Raw genomic sequence first — 26578 nt, 5'->3', positions numbered from 1 at the left:
AAGAAATTTATGGAAGTAAGGAATTTATGATATATAAAATACAATATATATTTCTTTACATATATTAAGTTATTTATACTTAGTAAAAAGAATATTCCAATTATACATTGATAGTCTTACACCTTATGACATGAATATTTTATTTTTGCTTTCAAATATACATAAGATAAGATTCTAAAGATATAGTAACATATGTTAATCCTAGCAAGTAAATATATATGATGCATGACTAATTAATCTATAACACATTAGCTAGGCATATACATGGAATTAGAAATGAAATGGGTGGAGCAAATCAATGAGGAAATAAGGAGCAATAGTCCATCAATATATGATGAGATGGAACTATGGAAGAAACATTCAATTTACAAAATACCCTTAAGAGTAACTTCACTAAACAAAAAGGCCTACAAACCACAAGCAATTTCATTTGGCCCTTACCATTATGGGGAGGAGAATTTAAAGGCTATGGAAGAACACAAGCATAGAGCCCTTGTTCATTTTTTAAAGAGATGTGAAAAACCCATTGAGTTATTATTCCAACAAATGGACCAAGTGGCTCAAGAGTTGAGAGACTCGTACAAGCCACTCGATCCAATTTGGATATCGGATACACCAAAGTTTGTTCAAACGATGATTCTTGATGGTTGTTTTATTTTGGAGATTTTGAGAGCTAATGATGGTGTTTTGGATGATTACGCCGAGAATGATCCTGTATTTGGTGAACATGGAAAATTTTATGTGTTGCCATATATTAAACGTGACATGCTTATGCTTGAAAATCAAATACCTATGATGGTTTTACATACATTGATCAAGGTTGAAACCGGCATGGAGAAGGTAATTGATAGTCAATTTTGAATGCGCATATTTATATTTTTTTTTCTCTCCTTTTTCTCCTTTGATGATTTTTATTCGAACAAAAAGTAGATAAAGTTTTATTACAAAATTATTCCATCACAAAATATAAAAACTAATATTTCAGCCAACTTTATTTTTTTAGACAAATAACCACTTGCAATCAACTTTATACAATTGAATTATTGAACATCATTAACAATCTTAATAACTCGCAATAATATATCAAATGATTTTAAATTTCTTTATAAACTTACAGGAAGATGATCATGAGATGTTAAACGAGAAAATCGTGAAGTTATTAAATCCAAGCACACCAATAATCCAAAGCTTAGGAAAATGCATGCACATATTAGACGTGTTTAGAAAAAGCTTAATTCAACTAGGACCAAGTCACCAAACACGCATGCCAAAAGCAACAAAAAGAAATTGGTTAACTTTAGAGGCAGGAGAAGAGATTATTCGATCTGCAGTTGAGCTTCATGAGGCAGGAATTCGTTTCAAGCAAAGCAAAACATGGAGTCTCAAAGATGTTTCATTTGATCGAGGTGTTCTTAGGCTTCCAACATTGGTTATAGATGACACTACTGAGTATATGCTTCTTAATCTCATTGCCTTGGAGCGTCTCCACATAGGAGCAGGTAATTTATCGAAAGAGTATATCTTTAGTGTTCCGAGTTTGAATTTGGGATATCACGTTTGTGTGTGCGACTTTCATGTGATATTAATCATTTAGTTCATTCCGCCTAAAGTGATTGCTTTGTTTTCGATCCAACTGCAGGTAACGAGGTAACATCATTTATATTTTTTATGGACACAATCATTGACAGTGACATGGATGTTGCACTTCTTAACCGAAGTGGGATCATAATCAATGCTCTTGGGAGTGACAAAGTTGTTTCCAAATTATTTAACTCGTTATCGAAAGACATAACAGTGGATCGTCATGGAATACTTGATGTAGTGAGAATGAGTATGAGTGATTATTGCAAGAAACCATGGAAAAGATGGCGTGCTAATCTCATTCAAACTTATTTTAGAAATCCTTGGGCTATTGTGTCTCTTGTTGCTGCAATTTTCCTTTTTGCTCTTACTATTGTTCAAACTGTGTATTCTGTTCGTCAATTTTATCAAAGTCCAAGCCCAGGCCCAAGCCCATCAAAGTCGCCTATTTTACCGGTTACTCCAAGACCTCGCCATCTTCTATAATCATTAACGGTGTTGCCTAATTTCTTGTTTTTGCCTTTGGTTTTTATATTTGTGTGAATTTGTTATCATTTTCAATGTTTTATTTTATGTGTATTTGATTTGATGTTTGATTTGTCATTGTGAGTTTATATGGAATGGTTGAGAATGATTATGTCTACAAGAGTGTTTCATGTGAATCGACAACTACAAGTCTTATTCCATTAACTGAGGTAAAAACTCATACTAACAAAGTCAGATAGTAACAAATAATGAATTGATCAATGGTAAGGATTTTGGTCCCTTAAGCTTGCGGTTAATTAGGAGTTCAATTTCTTGCTGATGTATATGAAGAAAATTTGATTGGGAAGAGAAAACTTACCTTAATGTCATATAAATTTCCAGGCAGAGATTAGTAATCGCTAACGACAATGTAAATTTTCGTATCAATATCACAATAAAAAAAAAAAAGTGAGATTGGATATATAAATCAAACAATCCGTTTTATCATATATCAACGAATTACATGATTTAAACTCATACCAAGGAATATATAGAAGAAAAAAAAAATACATACCAATGAATTACATACATGACTGTGACTTATGGACATGTGACCTCATATGATCAATTTTCTTTCTAGAAATCATTTGAGTAAGAACAATAAAAAATGATTTTCTACAAACCACCATATTGTTTACCAATTAAAATTCTTTGAGAAAACTGTTGGGTTTTTTATGTTGGCTACATTTTGCAAAAACATCTTTTAGCCAAGTGTTGAGACAGATGTGGGTACACATTGGAACAACACCTGTCCGTCTGACTGTGTGCGCCAGCTAGCGGTTTTTATTTTCTACTCAATCTTTTTAAGATTTGATTGAAGAATTGTTTCAAGGTTTCTTACAGAGCAAGGCGCACGTGTTTAATGTGTTTCAGGAGGCAGCCAAACCCTAGTTATATTTTCTAAAGGAATTATTTTTTTAGAAAATATATTTCTGTGATTCAAAAATACAATTATTATTTTCGAAATTATATCAGTTGCTGCCGCAATTCTAGAAGCCCTAATTTTGTCTTGAAGCCCAAGTCGTTCTAATACTATAAATACGAAGGAAAGCATATGGTTTCAATGATCAAAAACCGTGTTCTTACAAAGTGTGTGTTTTTAGGGTTTTAGAGTGTTAATTGTGAGTCTTTCTTGTATCCTACTGATGCAAGCTTAGGACCTGTGTTTTTTTGAGTTGTAAGTGTGAACTTCTCCTAAGCTTTGAAGTACGGAGATTGTTCTAGTGTTGTGTGTGATTTGCTCGTAAGCTTTAAAGCAAGAGTGAATCTTAGTTTCATAGGAGTGTGTCTCCACCATTTGTAATCGTTGAAGTTAATAACAACGCTGAGTGTGTTGTTAAGGTGGGAATTGGAACGGGGTCTCATATCTAGGAGTTCCTAGGTAGAAGTGTCATTGGGTAGTGATTAAGTGAGGAGTTGTAAACGGGTGAGTTTAGCTTCGAAGTAATTAATACTGCTAATAGTGGACTTCATTCCTGGATTGGTATCCCCCAGAGTAGGCTGTTAGGCTGAACTGGGTTAACAACTCTTGTGTGTTATTTACGTTACTGTCTCTATTATTCTGTGTTCTGTGTTCTGTGTTCTGTGTTGAACAACCCTTGGTCAACATCTGTCTACTACGTGAAGGACAAGTGTTGACACACTTTCATCAACACATGTCTTCTGTGTTCCAGGAATTTCAAAAACAAATAAGATGGTTTCTCTCCCAACCCCCCTCAATTCTTTTCTACCCCCTGAATTTACGTTTTTGTTCTTGGGGGTTACTGCGATTTATACGAACCGAAATAATATGACATGCTGATAAATTTCGGTAACCACTTACCGAAATCTGGGACATTTCGGTTTGCAGGTACCGAAATAATTATTTCGGTAAACTGCTACCGAAAATGGCCTAATTCCAGCGACCAACGTACCGAAATCTATGACATTTCGGTTCGCAGGTACCGAACAAGCTGACGTTCGTTTTCGGTGTACCGAAAACGCTAATGTTCGGTTCGCAGTTACCGAAATGGTCTAATATTTGGCTTCGGTGAATATATACCAAAGTTTTTTGGCAAAAATATTTCAAACCGCAAGGGGCAAAATTGAATTTTTGGGGGTATAAAAGAAATGAGGGGGCGGGAGAGAAATGATCAACAAATAAAAGTAGTGGGCTTTTATGGAAACCCCATTGGGTCAGTAGGGCCCATAAGAAAGGCCCAGATATTTCTAGAAAGAACCAACTAACACACAAGCGTATTACACGAGGAAACAACAACTCAAACTCAAACTTGATTCATCAATTAATTACAAATTAATTAATTATTCACAAATCACAATTTCACAAAGCTCCTTTTATATTTTCGTAACCAACACGAACTCAACACAAAGAAGAAAGAAACAACAATGGATTTTGAACTAAGAAGAGCGAGAGAGAAGATAGAGAAAGAACAGAAAGAACGAAAAGAGAAAGCGAGATTGAAACTTCAAAAAGAAAAGAAAGCGAAAGAAGAAGCTCGTATTCAAAGAGAAGCCATTGAAGCTGCTCAAAGATCTCGTCGTATTGATGCCGCTGAAGCTCAACTTAAGGTAACCAAACCTAATCCCCCTTTTCAACTCTTTCGATTTTCTTCTTATTCGATCATCATCATCATCATCATCATCATCATCATCATCATCATCATCATCATCATTGGATCATTTAGGTTAATTTCAAATAATTAATATTTAATTTAATAATTATAAGAATCAAAGGGGGGAAATATTGCAAATTATTAATCAATTGATGTCGTTATGAATTATGTATAATATAAATTTTTATGAAATTATGGAAATGGAAGCATTAGGTTTTGACTGGAAGATAGTTATTGCTGTTTGCAAGTTTTGCAGGAAAAAGTAGTTATTTTTCTTTTGGTTGTAAACTATATTGATGAGTCTAGTATTTAGTATAGTCATTATTACTTATTAGTTAAATGAAATGTAGAAATTAAGTTCAATTGTGTGATTATCCAATTTTTATTTTTTTTATCTTTTGTTGTTGTTGGCGATTCAATTTTAATTATTCTGTCCGTCTTTTGTAAGGATTGGAGCATGTCAGGTCATGCTTTAGTGCAATAAGCTGATTATGTCAGGCAAATAAACTTTTCATGTCTTCGGTTTGCTCTTCTTGGGTATAGGGGATGTTAAAGAATCCATTTTTGTGTTATATTGTTGTTGATATCATCTTGTAGGAAAATGTGTGTTATGTTAACGATTATGTTCACAATAGTTCTCTAATCATGGACAATTGGATATTTTGCACATACCTTTTTATACCCTTAACCTACTTATGTGAAGCTCCTTAATATGTTTGCGGTGTTATGTTTGTCAAACCTTAAGATAGCAGTTTATTAGAAATGAGTTTGTAGGTATCAAGAAATCATTTCATACAAAGGTATGAGCTGTTAGGTCTATGATGCACCCTTCAAGAAGCAATAGCCCTTTGTGGTTGTACAAAGCATATCTTGTGCCGAGATGTAATTTTTTCGGAATATTAGGGCTGTCAATGAAGGGCTGAACTCTTCACTAGTTGGCCTATAAGTATAAGATACTATGTCAAATAAACATCATCCAAAATGACTAAGCTGGCAAATATAGATCCTTGAATGATTTCTTACTTTCTTATCTATAAGTCTGTAATAATCAGTTGCAGTATTATAACCGGCTGTTCCATTTTTTTTTTCTCTCCTATTATTCTAAGTTTAATGATATTGGAATTTGAAATATATAATCATATTAGTTAATCCTTATCCCACAGCTGACTAAGATAAACATGCCAATCTACAAATATGAATGTTTATGTACCTTTTCAGTCTATGGATGCAATCACTTCCTTTTATGCTTAGGTTATTAATGTGAGAATACTAAATGCATGATTCCTTCATTTACTTTGCTCAACTCAGGCTGATCAAGAGATGCAAGAAAACCTAATTGCTGGGAGGGGAATTGTTTTTTATCGTTTACTAGAAGCTGTACCTTATCAAGGTAGTGGGGATAAGATCAAATTGCCTCCTTCTTGTTTTACAGACTTGTCTGATCATGGTGCTCTTGATAAGGGACCAATGTACTTTCAGTTATCGTTAATTCAGAAGAAAGACTCTTCAAGCATTCAAGGTACTGATGGAGAGAAAACAGGAACCACCCATTCAGGAGTTTTAGAGTTCACTGCTGATGAAGGGTCAGTTGGTCTTCCTCCTCATGTATGGAATAATTTATTTTCTGAAACTTCTATTATAGAATCTCCAATGGTTGAAGTCCGCTATGTCTGGCTTCCAAAAGGGACTTATGCGAAAATTCAACCTGAAAGAGCAGGATTTTCTGATTTGCCAAATCATAAGGCTATCCTCGAAACAAGTCTTCGGCAGCATGCTACTCTTTCTCAAGGTGACATTTTCACTGTAAACTATGGAGAACTTGAATATAAATTAAGGGTGCTTGAGTTAAAACCTTCTTCAAGTGTATCTGTGTTAGAAACAGATATTGAAGTTGACATAGTTGATCCAATTGAAACCTCAGAACAGACTGATCAACATGTTTTAATTCCAGTTGTATTTGGGACATCACAGACCGGAACAGTTGATGAAGGAAAGTTTGTGTACTACAAATTTTCAATTGGCAATGGCACCTGGGACAAAATTTTGAGTGGGAGTTCTATTATTGAGGTAAAATTAGAATCAGAGACAAATGAGGGAGACACTGATCTTTTCATTTCTAGACATCCTCTTATATTTCCTACAAGACACCAACATGAGTGGTCTTCCCATGATATTGGATCAAAGACTTTGATTCTCAGCTCTAAGGATAAAAACTTAGCTGCAGCGACTTACAGCATTGGTGTATACGGCTTTAAAGGAATGACTAAGTACAAACTATCGGTCATGATCCAGGATAACTTCAACCAAAAATTTGGTCAACAAGCATCATCTTCCATGTCATCAATGGAATTGGATACTGAACAATGTAGGAATTGCAAGCATTACATACCTACTAGGACTATTGCACTACACGAAGCTTACTGTAGCAGGCATAACGTCACCTGCCAGCATGTAGGTTGTGGAGTTGTTCTTAGAATTGAGGAGTCCAAAAATCACATTCATTGTGATAGGTGTGGTCAAGCTTTCCAACAGGCAGAATTGGAAAAGCACATGAAAGTTTTTCACGAGCCATTTCACTGCCCTTGTGGAATAGTACTTGAGAAAGAGCAAATGGTAAGTTTCCTCTCTCACACTCTTCTTGTCTAGTATTGTTGTACTTTGTTATTTTCCCCTTTTTTTATATTTTTTTTTCCTGCTTTCTACATGTGTAATTCATTGTTTTATCTTGTTCTTTTGGTCGTAATGTCTGTCCTAATTTATATTTGACTGAGTGAGATATGTTAGAATTTGGGGATCCAGTAGCAAAAGCCTACAAACAGTTGAGTTTCCATTTTTCATTTTCTATTTTGTTACTAACAAATGTGGTGTATCTATTGTTGGCTGCTTTGTTTTGGCAGTCAGTATGCAACTCAATCATCTGAATTCATATGAAAAATGTTCAAGCCATGGTTTTCAGTATCTTACGATACATACAAGTCATAAATTTTGATAAAATTGAACCCAAATTGCTATGAATCATTACTGTATATCTATTTTGGACACAAATCCCATCATGAATTTCAAGTCATCATAGATTTATTATGATGAATCATGATTAATTTTAAGGAAACACTACCTAAATTCAGAGTTGTCAACTGCTTTTTTCTGTCATGTTTGTGTAGTCAGCTACTTTTCTTTTGACATTTAACTTTGAATCCTGAATTATTTTGATTTTCGTATATGATCAGTTTATAATTTTGTTATGTCATTCGTTTTTACTTAAAAATATTGTATTTTTATTGGTAACGTATCTTACGATTCATACTAAGATTTGATTCTTGATTTGGAAAATGTCTTCTGATTCACGGTTTGAATCTTGATTTGATAACCATGAACTATTACAAATCTGACTCAGAAATTTCAACTTTTTTATTTTATTTCTTGTAGGTGGAACATCAAGCATCAGTTTGCCCCTTGCGGCTAATTTCATGTCGGTTTTGTGGTGATATGGTTCCAGCTGGAAGTTCTGCGATGGACGTCCGTGACAGATTAAGAGGATTGTCAGAGCATGAGAGTGTTTGTGGGTCAAGGACTGCACCCTGTGATTCTTGTGGACGTTCAGTGATGTTGAAGGAGATGGACATCCACCAGATTGCTGTTCATCAAAAAGGCTAATTCTTATGTGCTCACAGCTTTAGCTTATCTTAAAAATAACTTGCGTTGTTTAGGAATGCATCTGGGGTAATCATATAGAACTTAAAAGAAAGATTGGTAAGTCGAAATGCTTGTTTGTATGCATGTTGAGCTTGCTGTGGATGTATGACATTGTTGATTGTCATTCAATGTGCACCAAATTATGATTCTTTGTAGAAAATGTTTCTTTGATATCTTAAAGGAACCACATGCAAGTGAGTTTGTTGTCCAAATTATAACATTTATTTTATTAGATAAATCCAATGTATTTTATCAGAAGTTGTGAAATTGTTAATGGTCAAGGCGTACACATTAAACTCACCACAAGAAAGAAAAAGAAAAGAAAAAAAACACATTCAACTATTTGTAACAAAAGGCTTTCAAGTTGGCATACTTTTTTTCATTATTTTCCTCTTTTCCTTCCTGAATAAGCCAATTTCGTCTTATGATTATGATCGTTTCATAATAGCTCAACAGTGGCCCCCCGTCTCTTTGCCGAACCTCTGTTCAACAGTGTGTTAGAGAACCGATTCAATCTCTTACAATTCGCGGCCTTTTGCCCGTTAACGGTGATGTTCCAACTAGATGTAATGATGAAAAATTTGAGGAAGAAAATGTTAGTCTATCTTGTGAACAAAAAAAAGAAAAATGTTAGTCTATCTTCACATGAAATTTTACCTAACTGTATCTATAAAATCTATGAATTAAGATCCTCTCGGTTAGTTTATCTCTTTAGTAAAAAAAGAAACAAAAAAATTTAAACGACGGTTTTTAGTCTTTAGCTAGTTACCATATGAGATAATTTATCTCACCAAGTAATAATTTTAAGGTTAGGTTCTACTTTTATATTGAATTTTGATTTTCGTCCCTATATTTTAAAATCACTCGTTTTCGTCCTCAATTAATTATCAGTTTTGGTTTTAGTCTCAAATGTTAAGTTGACTAACGGAAGTCCACGTGGCACTGCGTTGACACGTGACATCCTACGTGGACTGCCACGTCAGATTTTTTAAATAAAAAAGGATTTTTTTTTAAATTAAATTTTTTATTTAATACTTATTTTTTATTTACTGTTACTTTTTTTATTTTTCAAACGCATCCCACTGTCTTTTCTACGAATGGCAAGCAGAACCTCGACTATGTTTATTGTGCTAATCATGGACAACAGCTGATCTGTGTAAGCATGTCTGTTTATGTTTCTGTCATGGAATTTATTTATTTACTGTTTTCTTATTTGTAACTTTGTGATGTAGGAGGGTTTCTTCTGTATTTTATTATTTTAGTTAGATTTAGTTTTATTATATTTTAGGTTGATTCCTTATTTTTATATTTCACCTAGGTTAGTTATTTTTATATTTTAGGTAGATTTGTTATTTTTATTTAGTTAGGTTAGTTATTTTTATTTTTACAATCTTTTAGGAGATTTGTTATTTTTATTTTTCACTACTATTTAAGCTAAATTATTGTAGCCTTGAAGGCAACTTTTTGATTGAATAAAAATTCGGAGATTTTTCTCAAATTTGGTGGACTCCAAATTACTCTTTCGGTGGACTCTGAAACCCTATTTTGACAAGTTTGTGTTTGCGGCTTGTCTTTATCCATTAGGTTTAGCGTTTTGCTAACCTAGTGCTTCCGTACTGCGTCAGTTGGTATCAGAGCAGGTTTCTCCTGTTCTTTTCTAACGTGATCAGATGGGAGATCAACCGGTGACGAAAGCAGAGTTTTACGGTGCCATGACGGCTTTAACCGCGGCCATCACAGCTCTGACAACACAGGTGACAACGTTATCCAACAACAACCGAAACTACAACAGCAATAGAAACAGTAACAACAACAGAAACGGCGACAATAACCCATCTACTAATGACTCGAGTTCTGAGGATGAGGAAGTTGTGTCCGAAAAGGGAGGTGAAGAGAATCCAACTAGGATAAAAAAAATTGTCTTGTGCAAGTCTGGCGATCCACAACTTGATGTCGACCTACCTGTGGCAGCTCCGTTTAGGCCAGATGTATTTGTGCGAAATCCGGCAACAACCTCACCGCCACTAGAACCTCCGGACACTAGGATGCAGGCGGCGACTTCCATCTCAGCAAAACCTCTGCATCACAGCCGTCACATTGAACTCAAGGATTTGCTTATAGATCGGGTTCAATTCGGATTTTACCTTAAATCTTATGGTTTAGGCACTAGCTCAAACATGTTAACTGAGTTGGGTCAAATACCCTTTTGTGATAAATTTCAAATTCAGTGTTCTATCTTTGAGCAATGGAACCCCGGTGGTTATTTGGATGTGTTGACACGAGACAGGTCCTCTCACTTAATTCAATGGGATCCAGGAGGGTGGTCTCTTGTTCATTGGAGGAGTCAACCTGCAAAGGAAGCTCTTTATCAAGACGAGAACTCGAGGTCGAGTTCTTTTGAGGTAGAGGAGTCTGATGTAGGAGGGTTTCTTCTGTATTTTATTATTTTAGTTAGATTTAGTTTTATTATATTTTAGGTTGATTCCTTATTTTTATATTTCACCTAGGTTAGTTATTTTTATATTTTAGGTAGATTTGTTATTTTTATTTAGTTAGGTTAGTTATTTTTATTTTTACAATCTTTTAGGAGATTTGTTATTTTTATTTTTCACTACTATTTAAGCTAAATTATTGTAGCCTTGAAGGCAACCTTTTGATTCAATAAAAATTCAGAGATTTTTCTTAAATTTGGTGGATTCCAAATTACTCTTTCGGTGGACTCCGAAACCCTATTTTGACAAGTTTGTGTTTGCGGCTTGTCTTTATCCATTAGGTTTAGCGTTTTGCTAACCTAGCGCTTCCGTACTGCGTCACTTTGTGAGGTGTCTTAGCATGTCTTATGCTATATATCTCTTTTTTAATATAATTTAGAAGCTTTTAAAAAAAACTTCATCAAAGACAAAATAAATTACAACCATAATAAGTCCTTATCTTAAAAAAAAACAAAAAAATAACAGTAAAAAAAGTATTAAATAAAAAATTTAAATTTTTTAATAAAAAATATAAAAAATCTGACGTGGCAATCCACATAGGATGCCACATGTCAACAAAATTCAACGTGATAGCGCCACGAGGACTTTCGTTAGTCAATTGTTAGTTGACTTAACATTTGGGACTAAAAACAAAACTGACAATTAATTAAGGACGAAAACGAGTGATTTTAAAGTATAAGGACGAAAACCAAAACTCAATATAAAAGTAGGGACTGAAAATATATTTTACCCTAATTTTAATTTTGTCTACCATATGAGATAATAACACTTATTTCCTGCATAAGAAACAAAAATTTGTGTCGTTTTAGAGAACCCCAAATATTTGTCAATTAAATTACTTTATTGTGTTTTTATTAAAAACACAATAAAGTAGCGTCGTCTTGAATTATACTGGCCTAATATTTATGGAGAACACCGTGACTTTTGGGAGATTGAATGGGACATACACGGTGTTTGTTCATCCAATGATTGTGGTCAACATAAATAGTTTGAGTTTGCCGGAGACATTTTCGAACAAAGTCAAGCTCATTATGTTCTTAAAGACGTTGGATATAACGTAGACCCTTATGCTCGATATGATCCACAAGACCTTGTTAAAAATATTACACGATTTGTTGGCGCTCGACCTAGAATTATTTGTCAAGCAGGGGATTTTGCGTGTGACGAATTAACGGAAGTACACTTTTGTGTAGATAAGAAGACTCTCATAGATTTTTCTACCAAAAAAAAAAAGAAGACTCTCATAGATAGGAATATAATCACTTACATTGATTGTACGGGAAACCATCGTTGTGGTAGTCAATGTATACAATGGTTGCCATGACCATTACATTTAGTTCATCTTTTATTCAAATTATAGTGGATGTTCATTTGTCATTGATTCATATTATTGAAGCTTTCAAAACCCAAATCACTAAGGTCTCTACACCCCTGTTTCTTTGTTACAGTTTTGTAATACTAACTAAGGTTTTGGGTATAGGATTGGACCTGATTAGATTTTGATGCATAAGGTTATGTGAAATTTAATAAATCGTATGTAATCTTTGATGGATTATACTAATTCATCAGTTAGCTAAGTAGTTAGAAGTTAGTTTGTTTTGTTTGATCCTAGGTAGTTAGTTGGTTAGTCTGACTACCAAAAGTTGTTAGGAATTAGTTAGGCCAAAGGCAGTTACTTGTAGCTTAAGTAACAAGCATAAATACACCTTAGTGTATCAATTGTAATCAACTTTTTGGCCCCTATTGTGGATGAATAAAACTTTTCCTTTTTGCTTATTCTTTCATCTTCTTCTACCTCACAAATTATAGAGTTTTTCATTTTTCCTTCCTTATCACAGTTTTCTGCAAAACTGTGTTATGCTCATAGGCAAGCTCACTGGCTTATGTGCATTGTGCAAGTGTGTGTGCAAAGCTTGATGCTTCTGCTGCGCCAACAATCTTGGCTTTGTCTAACATGTACAACCTTCCTATGTTGTGCATGGTGGACAAGTAGTCATTTATATTATAACGAATACGAATTTTACAAAATTTACTGTTGGATTGAAAGTTTATATCATTATAGATTATCCATAAAAAATTTGAAAATTTTTTAAAATCAATATGTTATTGAGACTCATCAAAATTAACGGTATTCAATAAAAACTCATAAACCGTTAATCTTGATGACTCTCAATAACATATCAAATGATTTTTCAAAAAATTTTAAAATTTTTATGGATGATCTATATGATATAAACTTTCAATCCAACGGTAGATTTTAAAAAATTCGTATTCGTTATAATATAAACCTATATTGGTGTCATTCTCACAATCACTCAATCGCTTTATCATTCTCTCGTTTCAATTTTATGTTATATATTTAAACTCTTTTTTGCATTTAACATTCTCATTTGGATTGGTTTCAAGCCTAGTCAACAAGTGAGGCTATTTGGTTACTCCTTCATGAACAAAGAGTAGAGTTAGTCTTCCCAACAACTATTTTTGCCAATCAGAGTCTTGGTCTTCCCAACATATCCCAAACACACCAGTTAGTATGTCATAAATTAAATATACAACAAAAAATCCTAATAGCATTTCTACAATCTAATTTTGTTAAAACTAAGGAACCTACATGTGAGAGTTTCACGATTATAAAAAAAAAAAAATTATGATAGTAAACAAACAGAAAGTACCGTATCTATCCTTTTCTTTAACACAATCATTGTAGCGTATCTAGACTCTAAGTTGGTCACATGACTGAAACTATATGTTCAAACTTGATTCGTCCGAGGATATTCGACGAAATCGCGGCTTGCATGGTGCATACTTACAATTATGGGTTTTTTTAATTAATCCCTTTTATAAATAAAAAATTTGCAAAAATATTTTTATAAAGTAGTAAACATGACCGCGTAAAAAATACTACAAAAAGTCCAAAAAATATAGTAATTTATTATATTAATTCGAAAAATGCATACATGAATCATCTTTAATTCATAGTCACATATCTTGTTTTAAAACTCTTCCTTCCATGTAGAGTGAAAGACTTTTTCATAGCTACTGGCCTTATATGCAAAAGCTCTTCAATTGAACACCTACGCATTGTTTTACTATTTTTTTGAGTAATAACCTTCCAAAGATGGCTTCTAGGATGAGTTGAAACAGAACCCTCCTCAATTTTCATCTCATCATTCATAATTTGCTCCTTGTTGTAATTTGATTCATCACTTGATTCCTCTATTGTTCCAACCCTATTTTCAAATGCCACATTGATAACAATATTGTTACTTACCACACCTTGTTGATCATTCCTTGGATTATTATCCATTTGAGTATCTTGATTTCTTCCCAAGTTGTTATTTTCTTGTCCGAAATTCGATTCGGTTACTTCGGGATTAATATTGTTGGAAACAATACCGGCTCGACAAAGAGGACAATTAGTATGAGATCTTAACCAAGTATCAATACAAGATATGTGAAAAGCATGACTACACTTTGGTAATAGTCTTAAAGTTTCATCTTCATGAAACTCATTCAAACAAATAGAACATTCTGTTCCTTCAATTAACCCTTCATTTTTTCGATACTTGCAAACCGTAATTGAATTTATAATCGATTGTTGCAAACCAACTGTAGCAATGAGCCACACAGGGTGATCGTGATTGGGATCACCCTGATTTTCATTGAGAAATTCTTCAGAGTTTTCGGGTTGTGAGCGAATAGAGTTATTAATTCTCCAACCACACATTTCATTATAGCATTTCACTTTGATCACATAAAAACCAATGATGATAAAAATCAATGAGAATAATGAAATGAGGATGATGAAGTAGGAGGAAACTTGTGTTGTGTGTTCTAGTGGTGGGGGTGAGAAATAGTAATTTCCATTAGTGTAACAATTTGAAGGACATGAAGGGTCACAAAAGCCATAACAATCTAATGTTTGGTTTGTGGTAGTTTCTGTTGGGAAAAGCTTTCTTTGGATTCTAGCCATTGTATTTTTTTTAAAGAAGAAACTTAATTGAAGACAATTGAACAGAAATGAAATGAATAATTGGGTTGTTGCTAAGAAATGTGGGGTTGATTTTGTTTGAATTAGAAGAGATAGAATGAATAGTTTTTTTATTGTTTCAAGGTCTTTTTCTAAGGTTTAATATGTGTTTGTTGTGTTTGGTAAATGACAATGAAATTGAAAGTACCACCATAACTCCCTTGAATTATGGTTGGTTTATTTATTAAACAAGCAATAGAATTATATTGGTTCAGAAAAATATATGTCTGGTGGCATGTTAATTTTATACTCTTGTATAAGAAATTTTTTTATTTTTAGATTCATGATTGATGTATCTAAGCAACTTTTTAGACTAAACACATCAATTATTCTATAAATCTAAAAAGTAAATTTTTTCTTATATTAAAAACGAGAGTGAGTATATCAATGACATGATATAGTCAATTAGTATTCTATTTGTTTGTTTCATAAAAAATCTCAATGACGAATATAGTCGATTAATATAATCGATTAGTATTCTATTTGTTTGTATCATGTGAGTCATATCTTTTGGTCTGTTTTTAACAACTCATGTGTAGGCATGCATATTAATATACGAGTAGAAAATATATATCTGCGTAAAAATTAGGCTTAACTATACATTTGGTTCCTTACGTTTATTTTAGGTTTCAATTTGGTCCCTTACGTTTAAAAAGTATCAATTTGGTCCCTTACGTTTATTTTAGGTTTCAAGTTAGTCCTTTCCGTCAATTTTGTCATATGTGGCAGTCAATTTGCATACGTGGACTGACACGTGGCACTTTGACACGCTGACACGTGTACTGTTCAAACGGTGTTAGTGACAAAACTAACGGAAAGGACTAACTTGAAACCTAAAATAAACGTAAGGGACCAAATTGATACTTTTTAAACGTAAGGGACCAAATTGAAACCTAAAATAAACGTAAGGGACCAAATGTGTAGTTAAGCCAATAATTATTATAAAAAAAAGTAAACACAATATTATTATCATACCATTTGGAATATATACATTAACATACGAGTAGAAATATAGGTCACTGTTAGAATTATAGAAAATAGACATATGAGTAAAAATATAACTTCTCATAGAAAATACTGTTATTAATAAATAGGCATATATTATTACCCTATCTTAATATACGCCTATTTAACTTATCTTTGGGACTTATCTTTGGTCTTTAAGCCTGTATAAATTATTATTTATTAATATCACTATCTCTCTGTATAAGTGATCTTTGAGTCATTTTATAAGTTATTCAAAATCAATTAAAATGTTTTTATTTTATTTAGTTTAATTTATCTTTGAGACAATTACAGTAATTTACCCAAGATGGTATAGCTTTTTACTAGGTACAAGCTAACCTTGGTGTAGACCAATCATGCAATTTGGTTCCAAACTTAATTTCTTTGTAATTAAAAACAAATCATGTATGCAAAAATTTCAACAAACCATTATCTAACATTAAAGTTTTTTTTTTCTTCTTGTTAATCTTCTCTTATGATAAATTTGACAACCAGTGCAAATTATAATAGTATTAGTCATGCTCCATAGCCAGAGTCAATGCTGCATTATCTGAAACGCACCGTTTAATATTTAAAAAAGGAAAATGTTAAACAGTGCTCCGTTAAACATGTTAGGGCCCGTTTGGTGCACAGGATAAGAGACAGGATAGGATAACTGTATCATATCCTGCCGTAATTCAGTGTTTGGTGATATAGCAGGATATGATAAGTTAATCCTGAAGCTTATCCTATCCTGCCTCTCTAGTTATAATTCTTATCCTGAAATTGAGCTGGGTTACCGGCAGGATAGGATAAGAAAAAAAAATTACTGATTTATTTTATAAAATATATTTTAAAATACATAAAATAAAATTAATAAAATATCAATAATAAAATAATTAATTTTTAAATATATATGTGATTTTCTCACAAGGGTAATTTTGTAATTTATATATTCTAAAAAATCAAAATTTTACTAAAATTACAATATTTTAAAGTAAAATGATTATTAAAAAATTGACAAATAGGGATATTAATTTAAATTTTATAAAAAATTAAATATAATTCTTTTGCAATAGTAGTTTTATTATTTACGTATGAGATATACCATATATTTATTTGGCTTATCTAACATGTATATATTATTGAGTTATTTATTTGATCATGATTCATATAAAAAATTAAACTTGATTATTTTCTCATGATTTTTATTTTAAATTATATAAAGTTATTTGATTACTTATTTATATTTTTTTATTTATAAAATTCAAAGTATTACAAAATAATTTTAAAAAAATAACAATTGTTTTACAAGAGTAATTTTGTCAATTAAATATGTTATATATCTTATCATATTATTATGAGCAAGTATGTATTAAAAACAAAATATAATAGTTATTATGTTTGTTATCATGTGTGCACCAAACATAGGATATGATAACTGAGTATAACTGTTATACTGCTGTTATCCTATCATATTCTTATCCTGTTTTATATCATATCCTGTCACTATGCTATCCTGTGCACCAAACGGACCCTTAAAATAGAAATTTTGTCTAGAAATACGTGCATTCAATGCCTCAAAAGTACAAAAAGTTGTTTTTTCAATATAAATTTTATTTTTTATTTCCTTTTTAGATATACTTAACAAGTGCCCCGGAGGCACTGTTTAGCATGACCCTTTAAAAAATAATAATAAAAAAAATAAAAAAAATCACCTATTTCTCAGTTCCAACACTTCAAGTTCAATTTTTCCACTTCTTTCATTCAAAAATCACCAATTTCTCCCATAAATCATAAACTCTAGAAGAAAATTTTACATATAAGCAAAGCAATCTCAGTCCTTCAAGTAATTTTGGATATGATTTTGGGGTTGGGGTTAGTGCTCAAAGGAAGAAGAGAACCCATCTCTTGAAAGTTGTTCATGGATACTCCTTGAGGTAAAACTTTATGATTCAAAAAATTTTAGAAATGATATCTATCTTGGATGAGTAGTGGAACTAGTATAGGAGTTGGGCTATCAACGAGATGGAGCCGTCTCTCGATTTTCTCGTTATGACTTCTTTTTATTTGATTGGATTTCTATATTTTTATTATTTCAAATTTCAAACTCTATAATGATTTGGATCGAGTATTATTTATAGGAGAATGTTAACATGTGCATATATGACACATATTAAGATAGTAAAAATAGAAATTATGCTTTAGAATTTGTGCATTTTAACTTTTCAAGCATTAAATGTCTTGTATCATTAAATGTTAAATTTCTATATTAAGATATCTTATCATGTGCCTTATATGCACATGTTAGACCCTTATTTATATTATGTAGTTACTACTATACAATAATTATTACAAGCTTTCTAAAAATCAAATGTTCGTGCCTTTGTGTGTTTCCCATCTAGTTGATAATGGTTGTTATCTCTCACTAAGTTCTTGTGACTTACTCCTTCATCTTATATTTTTTTTCAGATTCAAAGTCAACTGAATAGAAAGCTTCTAGCAGAGTTAAAGATTTGTCAATGTCACTCTTTTGGTAGGCCTTCTTGATGAAAACTATTTTGTATATGTATATTTGGAGTTGATCGAGTATCTGAAGCTATTTTGAGTCTAGGAATATCTTGTTTTGAAATGTATAAATTTAAATATGTATATTTTGAAAATTCTGACCGAATGATGTATATGCTGCAAACATGATTTATTCTGATTTGGAAACATTGAAAATATAGATGAGACTTTGTCGAAATTTCAGTAAAATTGTTCTAAGTAAATAGTCATTTGGAAATAATATATTTAGAAAATGCTAAACAGTGCCCCCGGGCACTAGTTAAGCATGTTAAAATAGAAATTCTGTCTCGAAATGCGTGCATTCAATACCTCAAAAGTATAAAAAGTTGTCTTTTCAATATAAATTTTATTTTTTATTTCCTTTTTAGGGATGCTTAACAAGTGCCCCAGGGACACTGTTTAGCATGACCCATATATTTATTGTTTGTCAAATTCGGTCATTAGGCTTGCCGGACTAGTATTAGTTCGTGCGCCGGTCACGATTGGAGTTGGGTCGTGACATTATCAGTGCTACTTCCATCATCAATTGTAGAATTTAGTGTCATAAGAAAAACCACAACAGCTCTCATTGTCGGACGTCGTTTCGGATCTTGATTTATGCAAGCCTTGGCAAGCTGTGCCATCTGCCATTGGAAAAACAGGTAAATCTTGTCTGATACTTAATTCAAAAACACAAAAATGTTATACAAATACCTTGATAATGGAATCAATTGAATAATTATCTCCAAGCCTTGGATCCACCAACTTTCTTAGACTTTCTATAGGATCTCTCTCTTGATCAATAGCTTCATCAAACTAACACAATATAAATATGAACATATAGGTATTAATTAGCAATGTATAACTATAAATAAGGTTACCAATTGAAAAGAAAAATTAGTGGGAATTTAACAATTAGTTACCAAAGCTACAAGACTCGTGTAATATTCATCGATAGATTCATTGGTCGTAATCTCCAGGCTCTTGAACTCGGTTTTATCGATCTTGATCACAGCTGCTTTAGCAGAAATTAGTTCATAAAGAACAACTCCGAAAGCATATACATCTATCTTGCGAGAAATATGTCCGTATGCATTTCTGCACGAAAGTTAATGGTTGAATTAAACTAATACCTAAGATAACTATCAACCAAAGAAAAAGAGAGCAGAATTCATCATACTCAGGTGGCATGTAACCAAATGTGCCTGCCATATGATGAGTTTGATCTGCTGAATTTGCAATATCCGTAAGCCTGGTTACTCCGAAATCTGCAATCTATTATAGGATAATATATGATCTACCACAATTATCTCAAGAGAGAAAATAGTAAAAACTAAGTAAGAAGCTTTCACAAAATTATTATTGAGACATAGGATAGGACTATACCTTTGCAGTGAAATTTTCATTTAATAAAATATTATCTGGTTTTATATCGCGATGGATATACACAGGCACTGAATGCTCATGAATGTATTCAAGGCCTCTTGCTACATCAAGAGCAATTTGCATTCTGGTAGCCCACGCCATCGCTTCTCTCCCTGCAAACAGTTTCACATTAATGTATCATCACTGAAAATAGTTGCTCTTCATCATGTGCTTATTTTATATTACCTGAATTATGTATATGTTGGCTTAAGTTTCCATTTTCCATGTACTCATACACAAGGAATAGAGATTCCTCAACACAATATCCAATCAAGTGTACCTATATGTTAAAGTGCGCGCGAACACATATTACTCACGTAAGTTTATAGAGAAACAATTAACTTTATTTAACAAAACATGATTTATGTTTGATAATTTACCAGGTTCCAGTGACGAACTTTTGTTAAGATTTGCAGTTCAGCAAGAAATTCTGTTGTTGCTTGCATCTTCATCTTTTTTATTGCAGTTTTCTGTGTAATTTAAGAGAACTTACTTAATAAGATCAATGCATATAGTTAAACTAACAATGCTGTGATGACAAACCTGCCCTCTCAGCTCTCCATAGTAGACTTCACCAAAACCACCTTCACCAATTTTGTTAGCCAGACTGAAGTTATTTGTAGCATTGGCGAGTTCTACATACGAAAACTTTGGCAATTTGTCCTCAAAAATATATTTGGATCCAGTATCATCATTGGCATCTTTATAACCTGTGAGAGGTATGAATAAAATAAGCAGAAGACTAGTTTCAAGTTCAACTCATGAATATTGGGAGGAGGTAAGGAATTTGAGTTTGAAAATTGTACATAGACATCTACCATTTGGTGGCAAATTAGACTCGTCTCCATTCTTCTTTCGAAAGTATCGAACATATATACAAATTGATAATAACAGAACCATGCATATTCCTCCAATAGATATTCCAGCAGTAGCTAAACTCCTAGCTAAATGACCTGCTTATATAGATTGAAATTTAAGCTCATATGTTTGTGAACATGCAAAAAATTTAGTCATCATATATATAGCCAATTCTCTGATAAGTTTGAAGGCAAGACCTGCTTTTCTGCAAGAGAGAAAAGGAAAAAGAAAAAATGATGATGCAACCAATATAAATGAATGTTCATCTTTTGTGAGCACATTGAAGGGTAGCACAAAACAATTTACCTAGGGGTCGGGCACAAGGGAACATAAATTCCATTTTCATCTGAAAAATTAAAAGAAAATAATGATAAAAAAAAGAATGAGTAATAAAATTGGCTAATATAGTCAAACATTAAATACATTTTTGACAAATTTCGATTTTGGTTTCATTAACACTCTTAGGGAGACGGCGGTTTTGGCAGCGGACGCAATGATGAAATAGTGAACGGTCTCGACAGCAGTGTTGAATATAAAAGGATCAAATAGACACACCAAGCAAAACTTAAGAACACAGCTTACTTGTTGATCAAGCAATCAACACACACTATAACTAGTAGTACACCATAGCTTATTGTAAGATTCTTGTAGCTTAGCTCCTTCAACTAGTTAGTTATGACAGCTCAGCTTTCAGTTAGTTTGTTGAGATGAGTTTGTTACTAGTTGAACATTGTATCTCACTTTCTCAGTAACCACTTGAGCCCAATTACTTTCCCTTTTGTACAAATGGAAAACCAAATCCAAAACAAGTATAAAATTTCCACTATCAGAAAAATAAACCATGACAGAAAAATAAAAACCTAACCTTTCCCTGGAATAAAAACAAGACCACTTCCTTGGCTGAAATCCACACCAGGGTTGTACCTCTGCAGCAACTCAGCATCAAGCTTGGTATCCTTTGCAATAGACTCCAAAGTGTCCTTAGAAGTAAGAGGGTATGTGATGAACAATCCATAATCATTGGAAACCTCTCTGTTCCCACAGGAACAGTTAACAGTAACATTAACCTTCACAAACTTAGGAATAAAGTTTTCTGCATAAACGTTGTCTCTTTGGATCCTCTCCTTAGTGGTCAAATTTCTAAAAGTGAACTCAGCAATTGAAGCATAGGTATCTGTTGGCTGAAGCTCATATAGAAAAGTGTGACCAAGAAACTCATCATTGATGCAATCACAAGGGAAGGGAACATTCACTCTTGAACTGGCTCGGACAAAATTTTGGTTTGGCATTGTATCTGTGCTGTAGATGAAAATATCTTCCGGTTTTGAAACAAGGTTGGATTTCATGATTTCCGAAATATATGTCAAGTTTGAATCTTTCATCGGATGATAGGAAGCTAAAGCTAAGTCACAAGTTTTGTTGCATTTTGATTCTGCAATGAAGGATTTAGAGGCCAGTAACAAGAATAAAAGTGATAATCTCAATTTGATTGGTTTCATAGTTTAGAGAATGCAACAGTAACATAGAATAAGAATTTGAGTGGGTTGAATATGCAAATGGGTGTTAGGAATAAAATATATTTCTTCATATTGGTAACTTGGCATGTTGGTGTGCAAAGGGACCTACATCACATCCACGTTGCCTTTCACCTTTGAAAAGCTATAATTGAATCTAAGTAAGTAAATAAATAATTGAATCTAACAAATTTACAAAATTATCCCCATTATGAGTTGCCTTGTATTCCTAATTTTTGATTCTTTTAGAGTTCGTTTAATCTGCAAAATGTAAATATATATGACAGTACAAGATATAACAGCACATGATAAACATTTAAAGTATTAAACAAATGTAGTAGTTGAGTATTATTATAATCAATTACGAAGTTAGTATTATTCAGCTAATTAAATTTTGGAAAGCCATTGTTCGCAATGTATCATGCGAACTTGTTGGCTGTTAAAAATTTGAAGATTGGTGACAGGCAACCGAAGCAAGAGTCGGACAACGAACTCTTGACCACTGATTAAAGAGCTCAAAATCTTGTCCACAAGCCCTAGTTTAACTGACAAAAAATACCAAAATTGTTAGGTCTGACCTCATTATCGTGGTAGGGGTGTTCACGAGTATGGATAACCCGTTCAACTTAGTGATCCAACCCACATTTTACCTGAATCCCTTCAAGTGGCAAGTCCAATCCGAATCAACCCGTTCAAACTCAAAGTGATTTGATCCGGGTAATGGGTTTATGATTTTAAACCTATGAACCCGCGAACTTTTAAGAAATTGTTACGATTTATTATTTTTTATGATATAGTTTAATATTTTTATGTTTTAAAATCTTAAATTTTGATACTATATTGAAAATATTTCATCATGTAATTTCAAATGTTTACATTTTAGGCTTAAATGAAGTTTTGTCCCTCCAAGTTTCACAATTGCTTGATTTTGGCCCCCTACGTTTCAATTGCTTGATTTTAATCCTCTAAGTTTTACAATTGCTCCATTTTATCCCTCAAAGTTTCAATTGCTTGATTTTGGCCCCCCAAGTTTACTCCTTTTTGCATTTACTAGCCCCCATTGAATTTTTTGATTAAAAATTGGTTATGTGACATTTTAAAATTAAATAAGTAAATTACAAATTGTTTTTTAAAAACTAAATTATAAAATATTTTTTTATTACAGTGTATAAAATAATTTTGTTATATAAAAAAGTAAAAAATAATTTATGAACAATTTTTAATACATTTTTATAAAAGCAAATATTTTTATTTTTATTTTTTTTTTAAAAATGTCACATAAGCAATTTTTAATCAAAAAAGTCAACGGGGGGCTAGCAAATACAAAATGGGGTAAATTTGGGGGGCCAAAATCGAGCAATTGAAACCTGGAGGATTAAAATCGAGCAATTGTGAAACTTAGGGGGTTAAAATAAAGCAATTGAAATGTGGGGGCTAAAATCAAGCAATTGTGAAACTTGGGGGGTCAAAACTGCATTTAAGCCTACATTTTATATAGTAAAATTTAGTCTAGACTTTAAAATTTTCTTGAAATAAAATGTCGTATAACTATTTTTTTTTAAATTGTTTTAAAAATTTATATGTAATGACCCGTTGATCCAACCCAACCAACTCACCATTGGGTTGGGTCAGTTCGGATTTAACATAAAAAAATATTTGGTTTAATTTACATCCAACCCATTTACCTTTGATCGGGTCGGGTAACAAATTTGGCTAAAATAGATCTAATCCGCATACACTCCTAGTTTGGGGTTTGAATTCCAACTCATTCACTTATATGTGTGAGTTTATATCGTCTATGTACCCAATAAAAATACTCAAAATCTTTACAACTTTGACCAATTTATTATTTGTAAATTATATACTATATATACTCACAATTTCACACTTTCACACACCCTATGAAATGAAATATATAATTAATAAAACTAGACATACAAAACTTGAAAATATGAAGAATTTTATGGTGAAAGAATTAGTAAATTAGAGTGGAGGTTTGTGCATGAATGTGATGCAACAGTGGATGCCTATCAATATTTTATGCTGATGCTGGAGCGGGTTTTTGTGTTTGGCCAGGTACTAAATTTGGAGCGTTCTCAATTTGTGCGGATTTGGGTTTATTGTTGGATTGTTTTTAGAGGAAGGAGGAATACAACTCACACAATTTTATTGATATTATCATCCTTTAAATACATGAAAAACATAATATAAAAAACATAAACATAAATCAGAATTAAACTACCTTAAATTTGTAACACACCAACTAATACTCATAATTCCTATAGTTAAAACTAGTAACAATAGGAATCCTAAGAAACTCAATAAACTCTATTAAACTATAATAATAATATTGATTCATAATTTCAACACTCCTCCTTGAATCAATAGTTATTGACTTCAAATTCCTCTTCTTTGGACTTATCAACTTCTCTAATGGACTTTGTAGATTTTCTCAACTTCAAGACTTGCCCCTTTATGACTCGCCACATCAGCAAAATCATTAGAAAAATGAACATGTTCTTGAAATCCTTTATCAACCAATTTTTCCTGAAATTTGTTCTTAGAACCATTATGATCAAGTTTAGTTCTACAAACCAAGTTAACATCAATCAACTTTTAATCTTTTGACTTATCTTCAAATTGCCAAGATTCATTTTTCTCTTTCATATTTTTCTCCTCCCGCATGAAAACTCTCCAACCATCCATGCTTGCCACATTTGCATCACCCAAAGGATTGACCATAGCAATATTGCACATTTCAAAAATTTCAGCAAGAGGTTCACACTTTTTAACAGAAAAATTAGCATTATCATCTAATTTTCCTTCGGCAGTTTCAGAGCTTTGGCCTTGGAGATTTTTTACTCCGATCTTCTCTTTATTTGAGGCTTCTACTACATTTGGAGATGTATGTATTGCCGTTTGCTTCCACTCTATCGGAAAACTTCTATTTCTCATTTTAATAGTCATTAGTTCACAACCAATAGAATCAAATATGGTGCACTTCATATCCTTAAAATGCAAAGTGTAATGTTTTTCCAACATTTGTCCAACACTTAACAAATTTTGATTCAACTCAGGCACAAATAAAACATCAGAAATATATTTAGTACCTGAGAGAGTTTCAACAGCAACAACTCCCTTGCCTTTGACATCAACACTTTGTCCATTGCCAATGGTAACTTTTGAAACAATTGTTTTGTCTAACTTCTTGAACAACTCTTCATCATGGGCCATGTGATGTGTGCATCCACTATCAACCAACCAATTTTTCTTATTTTTGTCGGTAGACAAACATGTTGCTGCAAATAAGTATTCGTCCTCCTCATTTTGATCAGCCATTTGTGCCTCAACTTTAGGTTGTACTTCATTTTTGCAAAATTTTGCAATATGACCCGGCTGATTGCATTTGTTGCAACGGAAATTAGGTCTACTCCAGCATCTGAAATGTGGATGATTTGTTTTTTCACAATGCTGACATGGAGGATAATTTGCCTGCTCATCTTCAGCTTTACTACTCAATTTATTGGAACCTTCTCCTTTCTGGAAGTTGTTCCATTGGGCCTTTTTCTTCTCTCCTTTGTGGCCTTGATTGAGCTTCAACTTTGCTTGTAAAGCACCTTCAATCGTGCCTTCCTCCCTCATAAGTCGCCTTTGTTCTTGGGCTTGCAAAGCATACACTAATTCTGACAAAGTAATGGTTGACAAATCTTTGGAGTTTTCTAGAGAAGAAATGGTGGACTCAAATCTCTCAGGAACAGTTACAAGAATTTTTTGGACTATCCTTGTATCAGAAAATTCAGTTCCAAGCAATCTTACATTGTTGACGATGCTTAGAAGTTTGTCAGAATACTCCTTGATTGTTTCTGATTCCTTCATCCGCTGCATCTCAAATTCTCTGATCAAATTCAGCACTTGCATCCCTTTGATTTTCTCATTTCCTTCGTACTCCTGCTTGAGAAAATCCCATATTGCTTTGGCTGACTTCAGAGTCATAATTCTTGTAAAGATTGCTTCAGAAACAGCAGAAAAGAGATAAGACTTTGCCTTTGATTTTCGCTGCTTTTTCGTCTTATGAATTTTAATTTGTGCAACCGTTGGATTGTCCGGTAATGGATCAATCTCATACTCATCCTCAACAGCCTCCCAAAGATCATTAGCTTCAAGATAAGCTTCCATTCTGGTTGCCCATAAGTGATAATTTTTACCCTCAAAAACTGGCAATTTTATGGCTAAGTTTTCTGATTGCATTTTGATCTTTTTTTTTTTTTTTTGGTGTGTGTTTGATGGAACTCTCTACCTCACTAGGTCCCTCAAGAA

The 26578-nt window shown here is 32.7% G+C and overlaps 4 protein-coding genes across 4 annotated transcripts; 2 read left to right on the top strand and 2 right to left on the bottom strand.

Annotated features, from left to right (window-relative positions):
- Positions 1-181: 181 nt before the first annotated feature.
- On the top strand, positions 182-2218 carry LOC123923619 (UPF0481 protein At3g47200-like). Its single transcript, XM_045976314.1, has 3 exons — positions 182-840; positions 1118-1499; positions 1640-2218. The coding sequence occupies exons 1-3, from the start codon at positions 265-267 to the stop codon at positions 2065-2067; spliced, it is 1386 nt and encodes a 461-aa protein (XP_045832270.1). The 5' UTR covers positions 182-264; the 3' UTR covers positions 2068-2218.
- A 2143-nt stretch (positions 2219-4361) lies between these two features.
- Positions 4362-8692, top strand: LOC123923644. Its single transcript, XM_045976338.1, has 3 exons — positions 4362-4674; positions 6027-7331; positions 8145-8692. The coding sequence occupies exons 1-3, from the start codon at positions 4492-4494 to the stop codon at positions 8370-8372; spliced, it is 1716 nt and encodes a 571-aa protein (XP_045832294.1). The 5' UTR covers positions 4362-4491; the 3' UTR covers positions 8373-8692.
- A 5167-nt stretch (positions 8693-13859) lies between these two features.
- LOC123923248 (RING-H2 finger protein ATL54-like) lies at positions 13860-14965 on the bottom strand. The gene has a single exon (XM_045975933.1). The coding sequence runs from the start codon at positions 14874-14876 to the stop codon at positions 13872-13874; it is 1005 nt and encodes a 334-aa protein (XP_045831889.1). The 5' UTR covers positions 14877-14965; the 3' UTR covers positions 13860-13871.
- Positions 14966-16300: 1335 nt separating this feature from the next.
- LOC123919476 (lysM domain receptor-like kinase 3) lies at positions 16301-22282 on the bottom strand. The gene is made up of 13 exons (XM_045971396.1): positions 21613-22282; positions 21054-21093; positions 20945-20952; positions 20708-20842; positions 20433-20599; positions 20270-20359; positions 20076-20169; positions 19851-20002; positions 19645-19739; positions 19388-19562; positions 19179-19280; positions 18991-19108; positions 16301-16488 (listed from the first exon to the last, which is right to left on the bottom strand). The coding sequence occupies exons 1-13, from the start codon at positions 22244-22246 to the stop codon at positions 16451-16453; spliced, it is 1848 nt and encodes a 615-aa protein (XP_045827352.1). The 5' UTR covers positions 22247-22282; the 3' UTR covers positions 16301-16450.
- Between the last annotated feature and the right edge of the window lie 4296 nt (positions 22283-26578).

Source organism: Trifolium pratense, linkage group LG4 (assembly GCF_020283565.1).
Source record: "Trifolium pratense cultivar HEN17-A07 linkage group LG4, ARS_RC_1.1, whole genome shotgun sequence".
Lineage (NCBI taxonomy): Eukaryota > Viridiplantae > Streptophyta > Magnoliopsida > Fabales > Fabaceae > Trifolium > Trifolium pratense.
Note: the sequence above shows the minus strand (reverse complement) of the source record. Positions and strands in the feature narration are given on the sequence as shown.

Coding starts and splice junctions, on each gene's coding strand:
- LOC123923619 (XM_045976314.1), top strand. CDS start 265: ATGGAATTAGAAATGAAATGGGTGGAGCAAATCAATGAGGAAATAAGG. Junction 841..1,117: donor TTGAAACCGGCATGGAGAAG/GTAATTGATAGT, acceptor ATAAACTTACAG/GAAGATGATCATGAGATGTT. Junction 1,500..1,639: donor GCGTCTCCACATAGGAGCAG/GTAATTTATCGA, acceptor ATCCAACTGCAG/GTAACGAGGTAACATCATTT.
- LOC123923644 (XM_045976338.1), top strand. CDS start 4,492: ATGGATTTTGAACTAAGAAGAGCGAGAGAGAAGATAGAGAAAGAACAG. Junction 4,675..6,026: donor CCGCTGAAGCTCAACTTAAG/GTAACCAAACCT, acceptor TGCTCAACTCAG/GCTGATCAAGAGATGCAAGA. Junction 7,332..8,144: donor TACTTGAGAAAGAGCAAATG/GTAAGTTTCCTC, acceptor TATTTCTTGTAG/GTGGAACATCAAGCATCAGT.
- LOC123923248 (XM_045975933.1), bottom strand. CDS start 14,876: ATGGCTAGAATCCAAAGAAAGCTTTTCCCAACAGAAACTACCACAAAC.
- LOC123919476 (XM_045971396.1), bottom strand. CDS start 22,246: ATGAAACCAATCAAATTGAGATTATCACTTTTATTCTTGTTACTGGCC. Junction 21,094..21,612: donor TGTTTTTATTCCAGGGAAAG/GTTAGGTTTTTA, acceptor TTAATTTTTCAG/ATGAAAATGGAATTTATGTT. Junction 19,563..19,644: donor TTTGGTTACATGCCACCTGA/GTATGATGAATT, acceptor ACTTTCGTGCAG/AAATGCATACGGACATATTT.